The sequence below is a fragment of the Lutjanus erythropterus genome, chromosome 23 (assembly GCF_056507025.1).
Source record: "Lutjanus erythropterus isolate fLutEry1 chromosome 23, fLutEry1.hap2, whole genome shotgun sequence".
NCBI classification, from domain to species: Eukaryota; Metazoa; Chordata; class Actinopteri; order Lutjaniformes; family Lutjanidae; genus Lutjanus; species Lutjanus erythropterus.
The window spans coordinates 28,819,577-28,830,975 of NC_139339.1; the positions used below are offsets into that span (position 1 = coordinate 28,819,577).

The following is an 11,399-nucleotide window of genomic DNA, read 5'->3' on the forward strand; positions in this document are numbered from 1 at the left end:
CTATGAATCAAGTGGAATTGCCCCAAAACGCTCCTCAATGCTCAGAGTTCCACTTCCAAATTTCAATCTATTCAGCTGGGTGTGACTCCAAATCTTCATCTATTTACATTCTAATTCTTAATTAATGCTTCCAAATGTATTTCAGCACTCTTGACCCTCCATAAAACATGTAAACTTACCTAAATAAGTTTCTGCAAGTTTGGTCACAGTGTTTTGCAAAATTTGCACTTAAATCAAAAATTGACTCACCATGCCTTCCGACTGCCAAGCCACTGCTACTGACTTCCTACTTTCTGTCACGTACTGAATGTGTGGGTCAAATTTTGTCCCTATCCATCAAGAGGAATTGCCCCAGCAGTCAGGGAGTTTAAAGCCAGGTGGCCTGCATTCTTTCATACTGATGAGGTAAACACATGCTTGCCTTTTCCCCTCTCCTTATTATGCAATTTCAGTGTGCAGCTGTTAAAATGTAAAGTCTGATAAGGTAAAACAAAAGATGACCAACATTTGGAGAGAGACAAATCTCCTATAGAGGAAGCAGTTCTTTATTTTGGCCACTTGGGGGCAGAAGATGGCATGCTACTCTTCTAACTTCTACCAGATAAATGCTGAATTCCAGCAGATTACAACACTTCCACTTGAGACAAACTTCTTGGTACAGTTGGACAATATTTTACCCCAGCTGACATCTGTTTTCCAGAAGAAGGGAGATGTTTCTGGCTAGAAACTACCTGTAAATTTATGTATACGATGTTATGGAATTTTTTTTCATACATACTTCATACACTGTGTAATTGTATTGTCCATATGAAGCCCCAGTTTGCGTCATCAGTAAGTCTGGATTATTTGCAAGATGCAAAAATAAAAAAAAAAATCTATTGTCTTTTTAAGGCAATAATACCATATGGGCTAGAGATGCAGTCATGTGATCAGACAGGTGCCAGTTCAATCCTGTTTTCTCAGGTGGTGATAATAAGATTGGGCTATAGTTGTACTAAGCACCTATGTGTTAAGAGGACAGCATTGTTGTCAGCTGTACTGTATGTCTCTGAATAAACAGGAGTTAAAGGAGAAGTGTGTGATTTCCAGCGGCATCTAACGTTCAAACCGTATATTGCAACTAAGAGGATTTATCCCGACACCGCCCCTCTCTCTCCAAGAGTACGGTGGCCGTCAGCGGACAAAATGGCTTCCTCAACACCCACATCAACTAGTTTTTCAAGTGATGAGGTTTGTTTATATAGATAATTTTATAAAATGTATTTCAATAGTCTCTGTAGTATATACCTTTCATATAAGATATCGAATATACCTGATTATGCTCCACATCGTGGTCGTGTTTTAGCGAGCTGCTTAGTATGGTGATATAAGCCGACATTGGCGAAGTAATTGTAGTTATTAAGTATGATAGCGATATAGTGTTGGCTGGGTGCATATTTATTCCTCGTTTACAGAATCAGAGTCTTGATCGGGGAACGGGGGTGCGACGAAGAGGAAGAGGAAGAGGAAGAGGAAGAGGGAGAGGGAGAGGAACAGGGCGAGGAAGGAGAGGCCGAGGTCGCGGTGCAGCCAGGGCTAGACGAGGGAGAGGTGCCAGCGGGGCGACTGGTGCAGAAGCTTTGCTGGAGGAGGAGGAAAGATTTGAAGGTCTCCAAAGAAGCCGTATAGAAGTAACGGAGGTATGTATCCAGAAAATAATTTTGTTGTATACCTACGTGGTCTGTGTGATATGAATAATCCTAATTCAACAAAACGTTTTATTTACAGCTCTGAGCTCTACATATAGCAAAGTCACTATTGTCTGTAGTTTGATGAGTAATCTCAGAGTAACGTGAGTCATCATTACCTGTGAAACGTCAGGGACGTGAATGAGCATAAATACTGTAGAGGAACAGCATCATGCAGCACGTTATTGTTTTAGACGTTGGTGAAACTCTGAGCAGCCTGTACACCATAAACTGCAGTGATATTAGTGTATTACCAACATAATATCAGACATCTCATTAACATGTGTATTTTTCCTGTTCTTCCTCATTTTTTCAGAGACTTATTGGGGAAATGACTCTGGAGGAGCACAGGCAGCTCACCACGCAGCTCCTGGAGAGGCAGCCAGGGCTACTTTTTGATGCCCTGATGATGCATCAGCTCAGGCATGGTGCCCCACCTTTTACTGGAGTGCCAGGGGTACCATGGTGTACTTGTGGTAACTGTAGGGACATGCCTACGGACCGGGAAAGGATATGCTGTGGCCAGGATCCAGGGAACTGTGTAAGCCGACTACCTCACTTCTCCCAGTACTGCCTAGAAGAAGGCTTCTTACGTATTCACAGGCAGTACCGGGAAGAACTGACAGTATTAGGCCAAGTTAGGGGGCCTGGGGATGACAACCGGGAGTACCGTTATGCAGCTTATAGGCATTTTATTTTTTGGCAACATGGCTCTTTAGGGCAGGGAAACCGTCTTGTCATCCCCAGCTGCTGCGTTTGGAGCATCAGGGACAAGTTCCCTGACCCTACTGGACATTACACAGGATTCATACCTGGCATCTGAATGTTCTTCCAGGCCCTCTGGAGTGTCAATACAGGACCACAAGTATTCACTAACCTGTGTGAACATCATCAGGGCATCAAAGCAACAGTTTTATTTGTTCTATTTTTATACTTTATTTATTAATATTGTTTGTAATTATTAGATATCAAATAATGTTCTAAATATTTTTTTCTGATACTATTACTTTATTCAGTCCATGACTTTGCATTTCATTATTTATTATTCTGTTATGTTTTCTGATAGCAACTGCTAATAAAATATGATAATTAAATATACCTGTTGTATTTATTGTAAGTATACACATATGAACATGGACTTACAGAAAAAGTAGTTTTCCTGTACTGTTGGTAAATTTTAATTTCTAGTTCAGGCTACACTAATGTATATTATCATTAAAGGGGTTAGCTGTGTCTTTACAATTTTAACCAAAAGATGAATCTACAAAGACAACACTTATGTTGACAGTTCTAATATAAATACTTTGAAATTTACACAAACAGTTTTGGCCATCTCTTTCAATCTTGAAAATACAAGGAGAAATGTTGGTGTGCAATCATAAAACGTGCAGCTTGTAGTGTACAAACAGACAAAACATTTCAACAGCTTATTCTGTCTTCATCAGAATTATCTTTGACAAAGACAGAAGCTATAAGAACACTTACACTTGAATTGAAAGGGAAATATCTATAGAAAATAGCTGATCATCACATATACATGATTTATTTATTGCAGTGATGCAGATATATAAATACACTTGTACAACAAACAGAACTTTACTTCCAACTTTATTTTTTCTGTTTAATGAAGCAGGGTGAACTTCTGTCTGAATCATTATGAATCAGCAGCTGGACTGAAAGCCGGTCGTGTTGGAGACAGTGTCATGATACATGTAGTTAGTATAATATTTTATTGAACTGATACAGTGTGGTCAAAATCATATTATTTCACTAAGAGTATGACTTAGAGGACAGGCTAATATGCCACAATAAAGGCAAATTAATGTGTGTCACCTACCCAGACCTCTCTTGACTTGCGTCCGCACCAGTTCTGATGTGGCAGGTGCAGGTATGGGGGGCACCAAGCCGAGCATTCTGGGGTCATCTGGTCGAAGGCTCCTCCTTCGAGGCATCCCCGCTCCACTCATCAGTCTCCTTTTAACAATTCGTCCTTGCAGCTCAGAGATGTATCCATAGGTTTTTTCACATTTCAGGGCATATACACTGTATCTTCTGGCGTTTTTCTTGTACAGCCTTCTGAAACTTTAGTTACACATATTTAAACTCCTAAGTATCAGTTATTCATTTTTTACAAACAAAGAAAATAAATAAGCTCTTGTATACAAAACATAAATTATAAAACAAATTGTCAGTATGTGCTGTAGTCAGTGGGAGTATTTCAATTATTAAACTTACATCTCTTTTCCTTCTGCCGTTTTCATTGTTGGTCGGTTCCGGTGGAAGTTGTAGTCAAGAGCAGCCAGCAGAACTCTTGCCTCATAAACCGGGGGACTGAAAGCGTACCGTTTGCTGGCATACATCAGAATGTGATTCTGGAATGCCTCCAGGTCAGCAGTTGATCTGATTGAACAATAAATGTAAACTTTAGTCTTTTCAAAAATAATCATTGTATAGTACAGTATAAACAATGTGCATCTGTGTGAAACATTTAGCTGCACTTTACCTGAAGCGCAGATATTTATGAACATCCCTCTGCCAACGCTTATTGAGAACAATGTCCTGTAAAGCTTTGTGGCACTTGGAGTCTCTCTGGATCCACTCCTTTCCATGCAGTTCTTCCAGGTGTTCATGTTGGCATCTTCCCGTTTTCCAGGTGTGAATGTTACAGACATGGTGGGTGATGCCGATCCATAGTGTCTGTGTAAAAAGTGGAAAAGCTCTCTGAAATGTAGCATTAATTTACAAAAACAAACAATATATATTGTTTGTTTTATTTATTTATTTATACATTTTCTCTCTCTCTCTCTCTCTCTCTTTCACTCACACACACACACACACACACACACACACACAGTATATTTACAAGAAACTGCTCGGTTGTATCAGCCGTCTTACAACACCACCAAAAATGGTTAACAATATCTTTCAGCCAGATGAGGAGAGTTGATTGCCCTTTTACCTTTGCTGCCTTTAGGAGAGAAACATAGACATAGACATACATAGGAATTAATGTCATACATAGGTATTCAACCATATTCCATGGAGGGGTAAGAGCATACAGATTTTAATGTCAAAGACTACACCTGATGATTGATCAGCAACCTTCATCCAGGGATGCCTATAAATTCATCACTTTATGATGAATGTATAGGCATAATATGAGCCAGTTTTGAACTTACAGCAGCAATCTTTTTAGCCAGGTTCTTGGCACCATGCCACATGTCCAGACTGTGATGAATTCCAAGCGCCTTGTATTTGCCTTTGTCTGGGTCTGTATAGTAGGAAAACATGCAATATTACTACAATATTACAGTCACATTTTCAACACATGAATGCATACATTATATCAGATGAAGACTTACTCATAAGAGCTCCAATTTGGGCATGAGCATCAGTGCAGATCTCTACAAGCTTTATCTCTGATGTCAGCTTGTCCACAGTCTGGATAAAACCCTCCCTCTCCATGACGACAGAGTTCCAGGATGTCTGCCGCTTGTCTACAGTGGCAACATGAATGATCTCCTTGGTATCATTCTCCATGGTAGTATAGCTGCAGTATTGGGCACAGTGGCCTGGTGAGTCATTTCTTCCATCCGCTGAAAAAAGTAACGAATATAGAAGCAAAAAATAAATAAAAGTATTAGCTGCTTACTGCTTACTATCACACTGTCATTGCCTATTGTCTTCAATACTTATTTAGCATGGTATAGCATAAGCTACACACCTAGGACGACAACATCTTTTCCTTGAAGGCGCCTGAGGGCCTCACTCCTCCTCTCATCCCAGAAGTCCTTTATTGTGTCAACACAGTAACTGTCCTGAATGGAGAAGAAGGTATTCTTGTTCACCATCCCCATGTTCATAAATTTGAACAAGAGGGCAACCTTTGCATAATTGTTGCCAGACAATAAAATGTTGGTGGACAAGAGAAAATCTCCTGCTTGTATCCCAAACTTCATTACAGGCTGGGACTTCCATCTCCACAAGCTGTGTCCATTGGGACAGACCTAAAAGTCAAAGAAAAGTGAAAAAAACAAACATGCATTTGGCATGTGCAGCATTGGTCTCCACAACAAAATTGTCATTGCTAGACAATCATAAAGTTGTGATACGCCATAACTGTCATGACTTACCCATTCAACGCTTGCTGCTGTTCCCTTGGTAGTGATGTTTACCTCGAAGGGGGCACTGCTGTTGCACAACATACCAGTCTGCAAAACACCTGTACATTTATCCACTGGCAGGATCAGAAATGTGGCCAGTTGTTTCAGGCAGTCTTCATAGACTATTGCAGCCCTGGCACCTATGATGTCATCCTCACACAGGACATGCAGTGGTTCTGGGAAAGCAGGTGCCTGATCACAGGGAGGCTCATCAGGAGGGTCTTCATGTGCAGGCTGGTCATGTATGGTCTCATCAATTCCAATAACTGGGAGTCCATCGATAGATGCTCCTTTCAGTGTGCCACCCATCCTATTGAGGCACAATATGAAGGCATGTCTGCTATGAATATTAAACAAACAAAAAACTATCATACCACACAGCAATAGCAGAATAAGGAATGACTGATAACATACCGTATACAAATTGGTGGAAAATACTCTTCATCTGAGCTGTCATCATTCTTGCCATCACCTTCATCTGCCCAATCAATTCTGTAAAGGACATATTTAAAAAAAATCTTCTAAAAAGAGATCACAAAATGTTTAGAATTATCATTAGGAAGCATTACTTACACGCTATTCAAGGGATCATTGAAAATATTTTCCTCAATGTCCTCCTCCTCAATAATACTCATGTCATGTAAGCTGTAAAAAATGAAGAATACACAAATTATGAGTATATTAAAAAGATGAAATAGCTCAAAGATGGTATGGCAAGTTAACTGTTACCTTTGCTCAAGGCTCTGAATTTCTGTGGCTTCTGCAATGACATCCAAATGCTCATCTCTGTAAACAATAATCACAGAATGTTTCATATGCACAGTAACACACTTATAAAGAAAACTGATTAATCTGCTACTTTATTAGGTTTTCAAATATGTTGGGACCACAATAGGTTCATAGTGAAGACTTGCCTGTCTGTCCCACTAGAAGCACCAATTGTAGACAACGCTGGAGCTGTGATATGAAAAGGTTTTCCCTTCATAGGAGTAGACGTTGAAGGACTACTCTCATAGCTGTAAAACATCAAGAATTGAAGTGCTAGGTTACAGAGACACACACACCTGAAATGTCTACTGTTAAATCATACAGTGCTGAGAGGAATGGCTAGCCTACACATACAACATTAAATTATACCTATATATCATAAACCACCAGTCAACTGCAAGCGTAGCAGACAAGACAGACATACAGCTACATGTCCGCTCACTAACATGCAGCTGTATTGATATGTGATAGGCAATAATTATCTGAAACTGTGGCTTTATCTTGGTAATTCCACCTGATATCTTGACCATATGTTTGGTGAATACTTGTAAACTTACAGTCATGGTAATTAATACATATTATCGGCAGAAACACGGGGGGTTACTTGTGTGAGTAACCAGAGTTATGCCCGTGGCTATGTTATATCGCTAGCGAAAGCTATCTCACAACAAACTACAATTATGTGTGTAGGATGAATTACCTGTCCAGCAGAAAACAGGCAACCTCGGCGTCACTGTGAAAATGTTTGTCCTCCATCAGTGATTTCCATCGTGTGAACGCTATGCCGATGTTGATTCGTGTTTTTTGCCGTTTCCTGTCACGCTTGCGTTTACTTTCTTCGCGTCTCCGCTTCTTGGATGACGGGGATTCACTTTCCGCTGCGTTTCGTTCAGGAACAGTGTATGTATGATCCTCCATTTTTCAAAAACTGTGCCAGTCAAGGTACACAACTCTAAATCGTCTGCCAGCAATCACCCGCGTCTATCCTCCCCCTCTACTTCCGTGTTTACGCTGCGGCGTCTACGTAAGGCCGCCAGGGGCTTCCCAAGAGTCACTGTTAGTGCAGTTTGTCCGCTCTGCGCTGCCGTAGACAGCACAAGATGGTGAGATCCGTAAGGCGACCCGACAGTATGTAACTATAAATGGCTATTTCTAAAGTAACGGGAACATATAGATTATGACTTTACATTGATTGATAATAATAAATAACATACTTATATATAATATATCTCATTTATGTACATATATTCCTGTAATTATTACACACTGGTCCTTTAAAACAACATGTTCATACCTCACTTTTTTAAAAATAAAAACTAGGCCATGCTTCACAGTTATTTTGTAGTTAAAAAAGTCACTTTTACAGTATGTTTGACATAATATTGAGCTATATAGATCAAACTTGACAAAGCTGATTGGAAGTCAGTATTTGTAGGTTACCACAGGTTGGAAATTGGAAATATTTTTTGTAGTTATGTGTTTATGAATGTTTTAATCGGTGGAATCTCTTCACACAGGCTTCACACAGTGATGTTAATCTAAAAAAGGCAGCAGTTCTCAAGGCACTTTGCCTCTACCTTGGTGAGGATGATGGGCTTCTAATTTGGGAGTATATGGTAAGTCAGTGTAATTGCTTTTTTCTCGTCAGATATATTGTAACTTAGAAAAGTACATGTTTATAGTGGGTTAGTGACTTACTGTGTGCTGTGACTGTGGAATACAATATGACATTTGACGAATTCAGATGTTTCTAATGCTCCTCTAGAGATGTCTTTGTATCTAGATACATTACATACGGAGACAACAGCTCTGTGACAGAGTAATTATTACAAGATCAAAGCAAGGCTAGTGGAGTAAGAAAAGCAGACATTGTTCACAGGGCTGAACAACGTTAACATTTTTAGGCAGCATAGATCACAGCTAAGAAGCTGAGATGATAACATTAGAAGACAGGGCAATTGATTATCATAAGCCCTAGTGCAACCAAATATTACAAAGAAGTTTTATGTCCGTGCAGTACTGGTTTGCCAACAAATGAATTGTCCTTCAACTTAACCTATAAAGGGTTCTAACTTTAATATCAGTGTTCTCCATTAATTACCCAGAATGTGGCAACCCCCCACAGTCTAATTTATCTTGCCATAGTCTCATTATGAACCAGAAATATTTTAAGACTTCTCATAACAACATTAAACATTATGCCATTGCTTCAGCAAGATATCTTTCAGATGACATGCACAGCCTTTGTGGAGACCAGTCAGTCCAAACAGTATATTGGTGTGATGTCACACATAATTTTACAACAATGATAATCTGGTGACTCAGTCAAGGTTTAGTTATGACTCTCAAACAATGCAAAATGAAAATCAAATTGATTGACACTGCCAACTGACAAAAGATAGGATTTATGTTTATTTTCTGTAGCTAACTACTAATTATTAGCAGAAATACAGGTGTCCTAAGTTAACCAGGGAAATAATCACCATGGAAAACTCATCAATGTACTTACACTGCACTTTTGTTGCCTCTTCTAGCCAGCAGCTGCCACTGATCTAGGTCTGAATGCATGAGTGCTACCAAGTTCAAGTTGCATGCTAATGTGAATTGTTACCTATTGATCATATTTGAGCATTTTCGTTTGTCCCTTTGTTCATGCTGAGGTAATCACCTGATCGGTGGATATATGAGAGCACAGCTTAATCCAGTGTGTTTCTCTTTCCCAAATAGTGATAGTCTGTTGACTTGTCTCTCTGAGTGTGGCTCAGATATAGGAGCATGTGGGTGTTTGTTCATAGCCACATTGTTATTATACAGACTTACATTGATAGTAAGGGGTTCAACACACAAACGTCCCCAGTTTGGTGCAGATACATTGTGTGTGAAGTGTCCCCAGTTTTAGGATAGGCTCGTGTATTGGTGGTGAAGAGGTCCAAGTACATGAGTGTCCCCAATTTGGTTCGAAGAGACGAAGACGAAGAGACGAAGAGACGAAGAGCAGGAGAGGTGTCGAGGATGTAACTGACTGCCTTTAGGTCCTGGAACAAGTCAGCGTTGCATGATGACGTGGCTATCTGCTTGACTCCATTCGAAAGGAAGATGTGCGAGTACTTTGCAAGAGTGGAGATCCGAGGGAAAAGGGGGAGGATGGTCCCTGTCTTGTTAAAGCCATCTATGGTGACTGCTATGGAGCTGCTAGCTGAGATGCGTGAAAGCTGCCGTGTACCGAATGATAATTTATTCATGTTTGGAAGACCAGAAGCCTTGTCAGCCTACAGAGGGGGAGAGTGCCTTCAAAAATATACCAAACTCTGTGGTGCCAAACACCCTGAAGCACTGACTTCAACAAAGCTTCGAAAACATATTGCAACAATGTCACAGGTCTTGAACCTTGAGGAAAATGAGTCTGACCAACTGGCCGACTTCTTAGGCCATGATATTGGCATCCACCGACAGTACTATTGGTTGCCCCAAGCAACTCTGCAGCTTGCTAGAATGAGCAAAGTGCTCCTGGCCATGGAGAGGGGGACTGTGTCGCAGTACAAAGGGATGACACCGGACAGTGTGCGAAATACCCGTCAATATTCGGGGGGGTCCCCATCTCCCGATTGTTGCGCAATACCGATCTAAATTTTCTCAATATGCAGTAGGTCTATAACATTACAATATTTAATGGATGCAAGCCAAGACAATCAGTCTATAGCCTACGTGACAGCACACAGGCACACACTTAACAATTTTTGATAATCCCATAGTATTCGCAAAGCAACACTGACATAGGATTTGCATTGGCTAAAGTTGTATGGATGCACGTTGTTTTATACGGAGCCCCTCTGGTGACATTGGATGAAAAAAAATAATGCGTGGCCACGCATTACTATCTCGTGACCACGCATTATTTTTTTTTTCATCCAATGTCACCATAGGGGCTCCGAGTCTCTCGCTAAGAATTACTCCATGCCTTGCCACAAGTGACTGAAGTATGTCACTGTAATTCATTCCTATATTAAAATAAAATGAAATTAAATCAAACTTGTCCATGATAAAACCAACAGTCTGCATGGGATGACTACAATAACTATCTCGTGACCACGCATTAACTATCTCGCGACCACGCATTAATTATCTCGTGGCCGCGCATTAACTATCTTGTGGCCACGCGTTATTATCTCGTGGCCACGAGATAGTAATGTGTGGCCACGCATTACTATCTCTGGTTTAGCTTTCGCTTGCTTGCCATTTTTAGTATGACCAGTATGACTTCTCAACGTTACATCTTTCTTCTGTTTGGTGTGCACATGGCTAATTTGCATACACACACAGGACTGGCTGGCTCCGTTTGGCAAAAAATATTTGTGAGTATTTTTTTTAATTCTGAATACTGGACATGGTGAGCTTAAAAACATTTTAGTGACCATTAGTGACAATGAAATATTTCTTTTGACAAAATTTGAGACCCCCTTCAAATTTTGCTTTTGAGGCTTTCCTTGGTCTCATGGGTTAATCGGGGGGGTCGGACCCCCCTGGACCCCCCCGTATTTCGCACACTGACACCGGATGATATCGAAATTGACCCTGAAGGTTTGGGCATGTTCTTAATTTTTGATCTATTTAACACTGGTATGGATACTCGGTTTCATATTTCTGTGTTTTTATAAATGCTGTACTAGATTCTGCCTGTGAGATTAAAAGTGCTGTTGATTTAATTTAGATCATTTTCTACTTCCAGAGAAACTGCCACAAT

The 11,399-nt window shown here is 40.3% G+C and overlaps 1 protein-coding gene across 1 annotated transcript; it reads right to left on the reverse strand.

Annotated features, from left to right (window-relative positions):
* Positions 1-3,556: 3,556 nt before the first annotated feature.
* On the reverse strand, positions 3,557-7,735 carry LOC146306349 (uncharacterized). Its single transcript, XM_084711778.1, has 13 exons — positions 7,359-7,735; positions 6,805-6,906; positions 6,620-6,676; positions 6,464-6,520; positions 6,305-6,382; positions 5,861-6,200; positions 5,452-5,734; positions 5,090-5,323; positions 4,907-4,998; positions 4,591-4,695; positions 4,231-4,424; positions 3,963-4,127; positions 3,557-3,809 (listed from the first exon to the last, which is right to left on the reverse strand). The coding sequence occupies exons 1-13, from the start codon at positions 7,574-7,576 to the stop codon at positions 3,557-3,559; spliced, it is 2,178 nt and encodes a 725-aa protein (XP_084567904.1). The 5' UTR covers positions 7,577-7,735.
* Positions 7,736-11,399: the final 3,664 nt, after the last annotated feature.